The sequence below is a fragment of the Dermacentor variabilis genome, chromosome 8, assembly GCF_050947875.1.
Source record: "Dermacentor variabilis isolate Ectoservices chromosome 8, ASM5094787v1, whole genome shotgun sequence".
NCBI classification, from domain to species: Eukaryota; Metazoa; Arthropoda; class Arachnida; order Ixodida; family Ixodidae; genus Dermacentor; species Dermacentor variabilis.
Genome location: NC_134575.1, coordinates 41,380,716 through 41,395,182, shown reverse-complemented (window position 1 = coordinate 41,395,182; position 14,467 = coordinate 41,380,716). Strand labels below are relative to the sequence as shown.

General features: G+C 48.7%; 1 protein-coding gene across 1 annotated transcript in view; it reads left to right on the top strand.

Moving 5' to 3' along the window:
- LOC142591371 (uncharacterized) overlaps nt 1-14,467 on the top strand; it is a 149,750-nt gene that overhangs the window by 92,018 nt on the left and 43,265 nt on the right. Inside the window, exons 21-22 of the mRNA XM_075703697.1 lie at nt 406-486; nt 6,634-6,711. Of these exons, the coding sequence (XP_075559812.1) occupies nt 406-486; nt 6,634-6,711 (159 nt within the window). The remainder of the gene's footprint in view (nt 1-405; nt 487-6,633; nt 6,712-14,467) is intronic.

Here is a 14,467-nt window from a genome sequence, read left to right as displayed (position 1 = left end):
CCCTGCGACCCACAGAGAAGCTTCCAGTAAACACCCGCTGACGAGGCCACTTCGCTAGGCCATTTAGTCATCCAACGGGTTCCGAACTATGGTACTAGATATCACTGCGCAAGATTGTTTGCTTGCGGGTGGCTAGCCTTACTCTGCTGCACGGAACTACTGAAACACATTACACAACGTCGATACCTCGCTGAGGCACGGCTCTGCAAAACACCACGTTGGCTGCACTCATAGCTCATTTGCAAAAGATACGTATAGTATGCAACCAGGCTGTTTATATAATTGTGCAACTTTAAATATTTTGGAGCGTGCTCTTCGAATTTTTTTCTTGACAAATTACTTTTACTGTTTTCGTATATGATGTTTGTTTTTGTTTTGTTTGTTTGTTTTGCATTTACCCTACAGGCTAAAAACGCCAAAAACCGTCTGGTGGCCTTCCAGGATATCCATGACCAAGTTAAGCGTAAGGTCACACGTTTCAAATCGGTAAGCTTGCATTTTCCGGTCAGTGTATGTTGTTGCATGATTATGCATTCACTTAATGCCTTGCTCTAAGCAATAAAACGCAGCAAAACCTTTGAAGTTGTGATTTATATTCTCTTAGGCAACTCTGTTACACTGGTGCAAGTTATACTACCTTCGTCTTATTATTTCTAAAGGAAAATCACTTTCGAACTGCTTCACTACTTGTGTTTCAAGTTAACAAAGCCCGATCCAGGCTTTCTAGATAAGGGAAGAAGTTAAAGATTACAAAATGCTAACTTTGATGTAATAAACGAATAGCTTGCTGCCTTTCTTGATAATTGCGTGATCGTCTTTGGCAGTCGTAATGTTGATGCTAATTGGAGTGTTTTTCGCAAAAATTATTACCATCTAAGGATGTTCCAGTTGTCAGCATAAGCACGGATTCAAATGCTCCATGGTACGACAAACATTTAAAGCGCCTATCGTACAAAAAGAAACGTCTTTTAGGTCTACTAAGAATTCCCCTGTGAATGATCGCTGGACACACTACATGACAGCATCTAACCAATACATAAAATCACAAAAAGAAGCCAAGAATAGCTTTTCAAGCACAGCTCTGCCATCTATGCTAGCAAGAGAAGCAAAAACTCTGCTGCACAATAAGGCTAAGCAAATATTATTGAATCAGCCCAACTGACAGTTCAGTCTGCCCCATTTCCGAAAACGCATGCTGTCAAATTCCTAACGACGTCTCCTCAAATAACTTTTTCTTCAAACACAATTCCATCAGTACCACCATGGCATAGTTACTACAACACAGCCATGTGTCTTGTAGTAATCAACTTCGACGGTGTAACAAAACTAATCAGGTCCCTAAAATCGTTTTCCCCGCCTGGATGCGATCATGTTGAACCAAAATTTGAAAAAGTACAACGCCCTATCCATCTATCTTATAAACTAAGATCTTTAAGTAGACTCTAGATACTGGCTCTCTTCCATCAAACTAGAAAATAGGTAAGGTAGTTCCACTCTATAAATCAGATAACAGGCATTGCCTAATTAACTACCGGCCCATCTACCTTACTAGCATACCATGCAAAATTCTTGAACATATGCTGTTCTCGCATATTCTAAACTTCCTTCGATCCAACTAGTTCCTTTTCCGTCATCGCAGCGCAGGTGTCGTAAAACCTACCGCTGTGAAACACAACTAATGGCTTTTGCGCCTAAGTTAAATGTTATTCTACATTTCTTTAGTCATTTGCATCTTCCTCGACGTGTCGAAATATTTCGATCATCCTTTTCCTTTTTGCAGTTTGCCATGAACTACCTTTATATATATATATATATATATATATATATATATATATATATATATATATAAACTGTTTACTTAACAATGATGCTAAACGTCTGACCTGGATTTTTTCTATGTAATCGTTCTCAGTTTGTTTCACTTAACAACATTAATTCAGGACTTAGGGCTGTAAAATCTACTGTGCCGCAAAGTTCACTGTTAGGTCTTCTTTTTTTAATTTGCATAAACGTCCTGCCTTCTTGCATCTCCTCAAATATTCACCTTTTTGCAGATGATTGTGTAATCTATAAGAAAAGAACTTGTCATAACGAAGTAACCGTTCTCCAATCTGACCTTAACGCAGTATGTTCATGGTACAAGATGTAGCTAATGGAATTAAGCATAACTCGATGTAAATTTATGCACGTAACCAGATCGAAAACAATGCTACCTGTCTAGAGACCAAATAACATACCACTGGCACCTGTACCACCGTACGGGTATTTTGGTGTACACATAACATCGAACTTTACCTGGAATGATCATATAACTCATTACAAATAACGCAAATCGCATGCTCGGCCACGTTCGTCGAAATATTTCAAGGTCAACTTCTTCCTTAAAGCATCTGCTATATAAATCGCTATTGAGATCAAAGTTTAAGTATACCGCATCAATATGGGACCCTTTTCAGGAAAATCTGTGACATGCACTTCAAGTGGCTCAGAACAATTCCATTCATTTTATTTGATCAAAATACAGCCGCACCGCCAGTACAACAGCAATGACGTTTATGCTTAATAAAATAAATTGTTCAGTTTCTTTTCACAAGCTTTACTACGATCACACTTGCATAACGAACTAATTTCTGTTCCCCAATATGTTTCCTACACAATACATCATATTCATAAAGTTAGAATTCCGCCATGTAGAACTCACGCATTCCTTAACTCATTTATACCGCGTACATCAAAAGAGTGAAATTGCCTTCCCGCACAAACAGTTGAAATTAAAGATCATGAATTGTTACTGCGTGCTTTACCAGTGATGTTATAACTGTTTTGCATATTGTTAAGAAGCCAGCTCATTCCAAAAGAGATTCTACCTGGGGCAGACGACGATGAAGAGGGGCCTGTCTGGTGTGCTGGCTGTGCACAATCTTGGTTGCTGCTGTGTACCTCGGTGCAGATACATTGTAAATAGTCACGCCTCGTGTCGTTTTACGTGAGATCTTTGTGGTAAAGGTGGTGGTTGTTCCCTGTACCCATCACGGAGCTCCGCAACGGCCGTCTCATCACGGATCCGACCATGTCACTCGGTGCCAGAACATCGTCTTCACCACCTGGCCCTCCCGTGGCTCCCACATACATAGTTTTCCCTCTTGCTTGGGATCCTGGCGTGTTTTACGGGCAGGATGAGGTTGACGTCGTCAAATGGCTCAACTTTTGTGAACGGTTAAGTGCCAGCTACAGGTGGGACCCGATCCTTCTGCTCGCAACGTGCTGTATTACCTTGATGGCACACCACTGGTGGGGTTCGAGACACCACCAGTGGTGCCAGCACTGGTCGGCAGCTTGCTGCGCGGGATAAACTGGCGACTGGTACACAGACTTCGACAGAGTCATATATCATTTACATTCAGGACACTATCGCTCTTTGCCGTCGGGTTGACGAGCACATGTCTCAGTTGGAGAAGGTTTCTCGTGCTGAAAGGCATTGCCGACGATGCTTTTAATCTGCTCGTTTATACCAAGGTTGACACCACCGACCCCACCATCAAAGATTGCCCGTGGTTTGAACAAGCCAAGAGACGCCGTATTTCTCGGATTCACACGGCTGCCCAACACGGCCGCAACTTCATCGTGTGATGCCGTTCGCCCGCACCCACCTATGAAAACGTCACGCGCATTGTTCGTCGCGAGATTGAAGATGCCTCTCGTGCACCTTTTCAACCTCCCGTATTCACAACGCCTGCCAGTGACACATCTCTGTCATCATGTCTCTCATCCAATCTGTAGTCAGGCAGGAGTTTGCAAATCTCGCCCTTCAATCAGCAAGCCCACTTACTCGTGATCTTCGGCCTTATTCCACAGGTACTGCTCGACGTTCCTACACCTCTCGTTTGCCGTTCCGCGATCCTACAGAATGGAGAACGCGCGACGATCATCCCATCTGCTTCTTCTCTCATCAGGACAGGCACGTTGCTCGTTATTACCATCGCAGTTGGACACACACCCCTCGCCAGACCTTGCCGACCTCCATGCGGCCTACTCCTTCGAGCCGTTCAGCCGCTGCTTCCCTTATATGCTATTGGTCGTCCCCCTACGCGCCTCTTACCTCTGACGCCACTCCTGTCCGCCGCTTCTCCCGCTCCCCGTCGCTTCAACGCCTCTGATCCCGCTCACCGCAGCCTCCTCACTTTTCCTCACCGACAGTCTCTGAACGCTCGCAGCCGGAAAACTAGATCGTGCAGCATATGCAGGTGAAGCTGCAATGCAATCGTTCCCTGCAAGTCCTCTGCTGACACTCCCCACTCACCACGGCCTCCTAAAAGTAAAAGTCGACAATGTTCCTGTAACCGCCCTCTTAGATACTGGCGTACACCAATCTATTATGAGTGCCCCTTTACGCCGTCGCCTGCAGAAGGTTATGACGCTGTCTTCCATGTTGCCGATGGTGGTGCTGTTCAAGTGTTAGAGATGTGCACTGCCCGTGTCAGCGTTGCCGGTTCACACACTGTTGTTCTTTTTGCCGTCCTCGCTCGCTGCCAAAGGATTTTATACTTGGCTTTGTCTTTATTTCGGCACACTTGGCCTTAAATGATTCTTCTTCTTATACACTCTGCCTTAATTTTCTTCTTCTATCAGATGCTTGTGACACGCGCGTCAGCCGCTTAAGCCCCACGGCTTTTGTTCGCCGGCTACTTCGATCAGTCACGCACGTCTCTGGACCTTCACTCAATCAGGCTACAGGCAAATTGCTGTAGATGACATGGATCGCGAGAAGACCGCCTTCGTGACCCCTGGCGGTCTTTGCCAATTCAAGATCATGCCTTTCAGTCTTTGCAATGTGTCAGCTACCTTTGAGAGAATGATAAGCACACTGGTTCAAAGTATTTAAATGGTCGGCGAGCTTATGTTACCTAGACGACGTGAGTACCTTCTCACCCACTTTCACAAGACATATTGAGCGACGTTCGACCATTCTAGCAATATTCCAGCTGGCCTCCAGCTAGATTCCTCGAAGTGCCACTTCGCTCTTCGTCAACTTACTGTGCTGGGCCACCTCATTGACGCTGCCGGTGTCAACAAGGCGTTCCAACCACCGGAGAAAATGTTACGAAGCCAACTCATCCCGAACGAGGCCTTCTGCCTGGGGCAGATGACGAAGAAGCGGGTCTGTCTGTCTGGTGTGCAAGCTCCACTATCTTGGATGCTGCTGTGTGCGTCGGTGCAAATAATACATTGTAAATAGTCACGCCTCGTGTCGTTTTACGTAACGCTATGTTGTACTTAGTGTAACACAGCAAAGATATATATATATATTCCATAAATATTTTGGCTACAACAAGCCTCAGTGTAGATGGCAGTGTGAAAAAAAAATGCGTGGAATGTACCCAATTATGCGGTTAGTGTTGTTACTGTAGCATACAGTGTGCATATTTCGAGACAGGTTAGTACATTCTTGTTACCAGGATGCTTATATGGCGATATAGTTAGTACTGGATATTTTTTCATTTTTTCATATATTCCCCATTTTTCATATATTTACCCCCATGGTCAACGATATTATACAGGGGACTTGTAAGAAAGATACACGAAGTACTACTGCTTCCTGTATCTTTCTTGCGTAGTTCGTGCCGTTTCACGCTGCCAATAGTTTCGGAAGTGGTCGATCCTTATTGTAGAATAGTAGCTGAAGATAATAATAGCTTAAATCCCTCGTTCATAAATCCACGTATCAATTTTGTTGGGAATATTGATGCATCTTTAATGCGAACTCGTCACCTTGACGGGAGGAGTTCTCACGGTTTTATGAAGTCGCATGACAGACAGGCGAAGTAATCTCAGCCGAAAACATTTGACCAATTCCGGAGGGCTATGACGAAGCGGCGTAGAATTGTAAATAATCCGTTTTTTTTATTCAGTCTAATCATGCATAATCAGTGAGTAGACGTCACATGAGGTGTGGAGGTTCTGCGGTTTGCATAATCAGTGAGTACATGTCACGTAAGATGTGGAGGTCCTGCGTTTTTCCTGACCTAGCGCGACAGACAAGCTAAATGGGCATGGCCAGAAAACCTTCTCAGCAATCGTGGAGGGCTGATTGCACAAATGGAATAGAAAGTTTGGAATACCTTTACGCTAAAGCGCCCCAGTTCCTTGCTGTTGCCACAAGAATTTGGAGCACTTCTTGAAACTGGGTTTGGGCACGGTATTTTACAAACGCATTTGTTTTTGCTATGGCTGAATTAGACTAAGCAATTACAGTACTGCTAGAGGTATATATTAAAAAGTTACATGTGAAATCTTATTAAGCAGTGGCTGTATTTCCAGTTTATCGCCTAAATTGTGAGCTCAGCCGCTGCTACGAACCGTCGCCAGCAAAAAGTATTGCACCGCAAATATGCAATTATTACTCGTCTGCCATTGCCGTTGCAGAAACATGTGATACGTATTCAACAAAAAACATGTTTTCAAAATCTCTCCTTGACCAGACTGAAACACAATAACGTCACGCATTATTCCCTGTGGATGTCCCTGTTCAGTAAGGGATGATCAGAGCCACCACACTGGTTTTCATATGCAGTGAGATAACTTTTGATATCTCAATAAAAGAAGATATTTTCTTTCTATTCCACTTTATTACAGAGTGTGCCAGAGTTGACGATTGTGGCGCGTGACCTCGATCAGGTTATCCAACGAAGAGCGAAGGTCGAAGCTGAAATGGTGAGAATGCGAAACCCATGCCTAAACTTGAGCCATAAAGCTGTACTCGCACTCGGAATTAGTTCCAACCAGGAACAACGGAAATGCTGTAGTCCAAGACGTCTACAAACTTATTTTAATTACATCGTTGGCGTGTGCAGCGTTATGGTAAATGATCCATGCCCGCGATAACAAAAGAAATATGATGAATGTCGGCGGTAATGCGATTAGCATCAAAGCGATGTAGTGACACACTGATATTGCCAGTTCCGAAGCCGTGTTCGTGATGAGCGGTGTACTGCAGCTGGGTTCCTCTCACGCACTTCCCTCTACACACGCGGCGCTATGCAAGTGACGCCGTGCGTGCACGTGCGAACATTGACAGTTGCTCCCTCAGTGCCCGTCCGAATTAGTGGAAAAGCGCAAACACATCGGTCCGCTGTGATGAAGCGATCGTGTCGCGTGGGTAGGATTTCACTCAGCATTGCAGATATTTTACAGGATTTTTCACGCCCGAAGAGTTCCGCTAGGTTATTTGCAAACATGCGTATGTATATGCATGCACGTGATCGCAAAGTGGATGAGGTTACCCAATAACGTTAATCGCACTGAGAAGGAAGTACATTTGCTCTACGGAAAGGTGGAGCGCAAGACTATACATTAACGAAAAGGATACACGAACGATGACTACAAAATGAAAGGCTGTACGACGGCAAATTAGGAGAAAGAGAAAAAACTTATGTGCAAGAGCTTTTTACGTGGCTTCCTATAGAGGGTGTTTTTTTTTATTCTTTAGATATTACCAAATTTTACAACATGTGAGTGCGGCTTGCGTCCACAAATCCGAAACGTTGAAAGGGAAGCTGTCCTTGCGTCTTATCCTCACTCTTGGGGCACTAGCTGCTGGTGTCTTGCCAATTGTACTACTTTGGACACTGGGTGTGTGCCACTTTTAGGTGTCGGGTGCCAGCTGCTTTCTGTTGACTGCTGTCCTGCACGATTGCCGCCCCGAGTATAATGCATACCGGTACCAGACACAGTGCAAAGCGCGTTGTCTGTCGGGTGCTGGTTGCTCTCTTCCGCAATTAGAGTCGGCAGTAAAGTGCACGTCTGCATCGGATGTAGTGTAGAATGAGGTATGTGCCTTGTGCAATTTCCGTCCGAGTTGTAATGCACGAGAGTGCTCAATATAAGGCAAAACAACGTGTATGTAGCCTGCAGGTCCCTGTCTTGCAAAATATCCGTCCCGAGTGTGGTGTAGACCCGTATAGGCTCCAAAGCGAGGAATGTGATGGTCGCTCCCTGCTGCCTTAAGCAATTTCCGTCCCGGGTATTGCGCAGACTACTGGACATAATGCGAAGCGACATGGCCCGGAGAGGCAGGTGATCTATGCGCAAGTCCAAACGTCAGCTCCAACTCACACTGTCGTCATCCAGTCGCCGCATTGATTGCCACCTTCGTCGGTCTGTTGCGTCGTGCGGATCATGGAATACAGTGGTCGTTATTCTGGCATCGTCATACTAATTTCGTCCAGCGGTCCTCGTTATACCATTGCAGTGTATATTAGCATCGTCATGTTATTGCCGCCATGCTGTCGTCCAGCGTCATCGTCTCATTGTGATCGCGCCGCCGTCGCCATACTATCGTCATCAGTCTAGCATCTTCATTTTGTCGTCGTGCCGTCGTCGTCACACAGTTGTCACTACAGCGCCGTTATTGCGTTGTTGTCATGCCGCACCATCGTCATCATCCCTTCGTCGTTGTTCTGTCGTCGTCATGCAATCATTGTGGTGGCGTCGTGGTCTATCCACGGTCATCTTTTTGTACTAATCATTCCAGGGTCGTCACGCCTCCATCGTCGTCTCCCCGTTGTCACCACGCGTAGGATGCGCATAATCGAGTGCCGCAAACTTACGTTTCGTGAAGTAGTTCGCAGTGAAAACGTGCCCAGCATCCTCCTGTGCTCTAATTGCGAATGGCCCGTAATTAAGACAGTGGGGTACCAACTATTTTTCGAGCAAAGGGGGGGGGGGGCGCCCCAAATGCTCGGACCGCTCTCTCTAGTATATATATATATATATATATATATATATATATATATATATATATATTATGACAGCGAACAGGAAGACGCAAGAGCGTAGGCTTAGCCAATCGCACAAGGCACAGCGTCTAGCCCGAGCCCCACTTCAGTAGCGCTGGCGATCCGGCTGCGGAGCTATGCACAGCGCACTTACAACTTACAACTTACAACTTCCTTACAACTTTCCCCCTCGCTGAAGACGGAGCCGCACAGGAGGCCTAAGGCATCGTGAGGACGAAGGGCTCGTGATACGGCTTGAGCCGATCTACATACACAGTTTCGCGGCCTCGGCGACGCAGGCCCGCAGGGGGCGTCAGAGTTTCGATGATGTAGTTCACCAGAGAAGTTTGCTGTAGAAACCTGTAGGGCCCATTGTATCGGGATACAAACTTGGAGGAGACACCTGGTGTCGAAGTAGAAGGCACCCACAAGCAAACGAGAGCGCCAGGCGAAAAGTGGTAGTCGGGGCGCCCGTCATCATGACGAAATTTCTGTAGCGCTTGTTCTTGTGTTGTAAGGGAGCGAGCTAGTTGCCGACATTCTTCTGCATACCGGGCGACTTCGGGAACCGGTGTACCCTCTGATAAGTCGGGACGGTAAGGAATAATAGTGTCAATGGGAAATGATGGTTCGCGACCATATAAAAGAAAAGGGAGAAAAGTCCGTCGTTGACAGGGGTGCCGTATTGTAGGCGTACGTGGCATAGGGAAGGATCAGGTCCCAGTTGGTGTGGTTGGAGGCGACATACATCGAAAGCATGTCGCCAAGAGTTCGGTTAAAGCCCTCTGTCAATCCGTTTGTTTGCGGGTGATATGCGGTGGTACAGCGATGAATAACGCGGCATTCAGCGAGAAGTAGTTGAATGACATCGGCGAGAAAGACGCGGCCTCGGTCGCTAAGAAGTTCACGGGGAGCGCCGTGACGTAGAACGAAGCGTTGAAGCAGGAAGCAGGCAACGTCACGAGCCGTCGCGGCTGGCAGAGCGGCCGTTTCTGCATACCTCGTGAGGTGGTCTATAGCTACAATGACCCAGCGATTGCCAGCAGCTGTGTATGGCAGAGGTCCGTATAGGGCTATCCCAACCCGGTCAAAGGGTCACGGAGGGCACGGCAAAAGTTGCATTGGTCCAGAAGGGCGGGCAAGGATCAGGCTTGCGGCGTTGACAGTCTGTGTAAGAGCGAATGTACTTTTGCACAAATGTGTACATACCACGCCAATAAAACCTATGACATAGTCTGGTGTAGCACTTGAAGACACCAGCGTGTGCGCACTGAGGGTCAGCGTGGAAAGCGGCGCATAAAGCAGTGCGGAGCTGCCGGGGTATTACAAGCAGCCATTTCCGGCCATCGAAACTGTAGTTACGGCGATGGATGATTCCGTCATGGATGGCGAAGTGCGAAGCTTGTCGGCGTAACGCTCGGGATGGTGGGCGTGCAGGCGAATCAGAGATGTAATCTATCAAAGATGAAATCCAGGAGTCCTGGCGCTGCTCCAAAGTCACGTCGACAGAAGCGAATGGAAGAAGTGAGTCGTCTAGGACGGACACACCCACAATGTCGGAGTGGACAGGCGAGCGCGAAAGAGCATCGGCATCGACGTGTTTCTTGCCTGAGCGGTACACAACCCAGATATCGCGCTCTTGGAGCCACAGTATTCAGCGGGCTAGCCGGCCGCAGGGATCCTTGAGAGACGACGGTGGTCATGATGGCAGGGAGAGTCCGGCGCAGCAAACCTCCACCAATTAAGGCAAAGATGTCGGACACGGCTGTGGATGACACGAAGGACCCCGACAGGAAGACGCAACAGCGTAGGCTTAGCCAGTCGCACCAGGAACAGCGTCTAGCCTGAGCCGCACTTCAGTAGCGCTGGCGATCCGGCTGCGCAGCTCTGCACGGCGAACTTCTTCTTCCTTACAATATATATATATATATATATATATATATATATATATATATAGAGAGAGAGAGAGAGAGAGAGAGAGAAAGAGAGAGCAAACTTTATTTTCATTTTGGGTGGTGTGGTGGAAAGGCCCTCAGTCCAGAGCCTGGCTTGCAGCATTCTTCAGAGCAGCACTGATAAACGCCGCAAGGTGCCGTTGGTCATCAGCGCTGGCTGCTTTTGTCAGCCACCCGACATGATGTTTAGGGGAAAGATTTGTAGGGGCAGGCAGGGGAGGTGGGGGTGGTCCACAAGACCAGAGGAAATGAGATGTGTTCGGGTATTCACTACAGTATCGGCAGGGTGGAGGATCTTCAGGTAAGAGGCCGCGGAGGAGGTGCATACACGCTGGTGTAGGGAGTGTTTATGTCTGGGCCTGACGAATCAGTACACCCTGTTCACGGATGAGCACTTTGCTGAGCTTGGGGAACTTGCACCTTGCCTCTTGATATGGCCGCAGAAGCAGGGGAGCCCACCTTTTCGTCCGGGCTGGTCGCGGAATGCAGGGTGACTGGTTCAAAGTCTCACAGGCGAGCTGGTTAGCTCTTTCATTTCCCGGCAGCCCGTCATGGCCAGGTATCCAGATGATTTCCAAAGGACCCTGAAGGCGCTCTTCAATAAATGTCGAAATGTGGGCCGGGAGGTCGTTGCGCAACAATTTCCTGCAAGCCACCATGGAGTCGGTAAATATGATTCTATGGTAGGCTGAGTTACTAGGGGGCATCAATTGCGATGGCTGTCAGTTCCGCTAAGGTCGCATCTGTTTCTGGGAGACAGAGAGAGCTCTCAAGACACGGCATAGCGTCCCTACGACGTCCGCCAAAGCCATCTACTACGGCGTCCGCGATTCGCCTCGCCAACGCCGCATTAGACACCGCGGTCGTCTCCACTATACATGGAGCGGCGGACGAGGAGGACATCGAGGCACCCTAGCAGCCGCCGGAGAACGCCTCTCCTCTCTCGCGCGCGACACAAGGCATGCGTGTGGGCCGCTTTCCACGCTAGCGCACGCGAGATTGAACCGCGTTCGCCGGCTCAAGGTTGTTTCACATGGCGCGATTGGGGCGAACGAAATCGCTCTGCCGCGCACGTCGCAGAGCGATTTTAGCTGACAGCTTAATGCGTTTGCGGCAGCGCGATTTCCGTCACAGCGATGCGCAAGGTTTCCCCCTGCTCTCAATGTATCCATGCCTGCATCGTTAAATAAAAGAACATGGAAACTAGTCAAATATTCGGATATTCCTATTATTATTCGATGATAGAATAACTGCATCATTTTTAACGTATAGAAGCGTTGAGACTTTATGACAGCTTGCAGATGCGGTGAGTGAGACGCTGCATAAACCGCAAGTATAAGAGTGCGGCTTGTGCAGCGCTGGTGGGCTGGTTCCCTTTAGTACACTTAGTTTCGTTGTTACTGTGGGATCCACAACTTTTTCCTGGAGAAGTATTTGCTTTTGGAGAAGAACAAGGTACTGTTGCGTGTGCATGTATAAGCCGCTGGTACAATTTGTAGCGATGAAGTGGATGACCACGGTGGCGATCAAGTGGGTACGTGCCTTACGTTGAGGCGGTGTCTGCTCGCGGCCGGGATAGCTTGCAGCTTGAACTCTTAAACGAATTGTGTAAGCGGAAGAAAAAAAATGTTTGAGGCTCCTAAGCCACATGCGCTGGTGAGGCGCGCGGCATTGCTCCAGAGGGCTACCAACGCATGGTAAAACAGGAAAGCGCTTATTTTGACGGCGCTTTGATTTTTAACACACATCACCGCTTCCACATCGCGCCGATCGCTGCGATTCAGCGACGGCGCGACCAACTTGTTTGAATCCAGTCGCGGAGAGCCCACAACGTGGCGGCGGTCGCTGAGCGATGGAATTCGCTGTGTCGCTGAGTAAAAGTGGGCTAGCTCGGATATGCCAGGATATACGTAGCGAAAGCTTAGGCATAGCATGGTTAGCCTTGGTTAATCTTGATTGCAAGTCCATGTTAGTCTGGTTGCCTAGCTATGTTGCGGCGTTTAGCCAGTCATTCGACGCGCTGTTCCCCTGTTTCCTGGGCGATTCTTTTCCTCTTCATCTCGTTCCGATGTCGATTCCAGGCCTCCTCCTCCTGCTTATCAGAATTGTCACCGTCCATACTGCCACCTCAACTGTTGTTGCGGCGCACGCGAGCTCTCCTTTTCAATCCTCCGGCATGTTATCAGGCATGCGACGCAGCTGGCGAAGCGAGCGGAGGCGAGCGCGACGACGAGGAACGCGGTGTGACGTCATCCCAAATGGTGGCGGCGGAAAGGCGCGGCGCTGCGCAGCGGCGGAACACCTGCGGGTCGACGAGACTTTCATTTGAGGGATCGCCAGTCCTTTGTGCGCAGGCGCGAGTAATAGCAGGCGTCAGAGAGAAAATCTGAGGCTTTTGCTCCTCGAATATATGACTCTGCCTAGGTACTACGGAGGAGGTTTCTTAGAGCATGTTGTAGGCGTCTCTCCCTGGGCTTTCCGGCATTACGGAGTGGTGTGGAGTATTGTACACACGGTCGAGAATCGTACCGTGTGTCTCCTGTTTACGCTCCGACGTGTGTCGGACAGACTGCCTCGCACCTCCTGCGCTCGTGCTAAGTCTGTCGTGGCGAAATATAGCTTTCTCGCGCTTCACGGCGATATACCTTGTAAATAACATCACAAATGTTTCTGTGGGAGCAGTAGCGACCTTAGTAAAGCCCGGGCCGCATAGATTGAAAATCTAGAAGGCAGAAATCGCTGCCTTAGCAATCGCGGTTGAACGCAAGTGGCTGAAAGGCCGCCGGTGACGATGACTACTCAGCCCTAGGCTACTCAGCACCAACGCCGCAGGCGCGAGAAAGTCTGTCCGACGTACCTTCAGAGGCAAAGTTCTGACTGGTGTTGCAGAAGTCGCGGGGCGCGGTACTGCTGAACTTAGCGTCACGAGTTGGCGGCTGGACTTAATTATATTTATTCAATCGTGTTTTTTTTACTAATTGTAACAACGCCTCAACATATCACGTTATTGGTGCCCCCCCCCCAGGACACCAAAGCGGCAACGGGGACACCAAAGCTAGAACTGGAACTGTTCCGCGGATTGGCGGTCGCCGAGGCCTACGCGTGCCAGGGGTGTATAAGATCGGCTGCCCGCTATCGCGGACAGCCCATTTTTTATGCGAACACCCCCTGGCACGCTTCGGCCTCCCCGGCCCCAACGCACGGGCCACCCTGCTTCCAGCTTTGATTCCCCCGCTACCCGTTGGGTGCCCTGGAGACCCAGCATCGCCTGCTTTAGTATAACCTCAGGTGCTCTCTTGAGGCTTCCATTTGCCGGTTACATGTGCCCTCTTGGAGCAGTGCTTGTAAAAAAATCCAATCTGTCGTCGCGACAAAAAAGCGACCCGAGACTTACACCAGTCAGAACCTTGCCCCTTCAGGCATAGCGATCACCAAATGGGGCGTTCGTGCCCATGGGGTCACCGCGCGGGCAGCCACCGGCAGAGCGTAAACAAACTCGACCGCACTCCGCAACACCAGCATGTCTAGGGAACAAACGCATGCAACATGTGCTGAGAAACCTCCTCCGTAGTGCCTAGGCAGAGTCATATATTGAAAGAGCAAAAGGCCCCAGACTTTCTCTCTCACCTCCGCTCTTAGTCGCTGCTGCGCGCAAACGACTGGCGATCCCTCAAATAAACCTCTCCTTGTGGCTCGGTGCTACTAGTGGCGCATGCGCAGTAGTGACTAGGGAGCGAG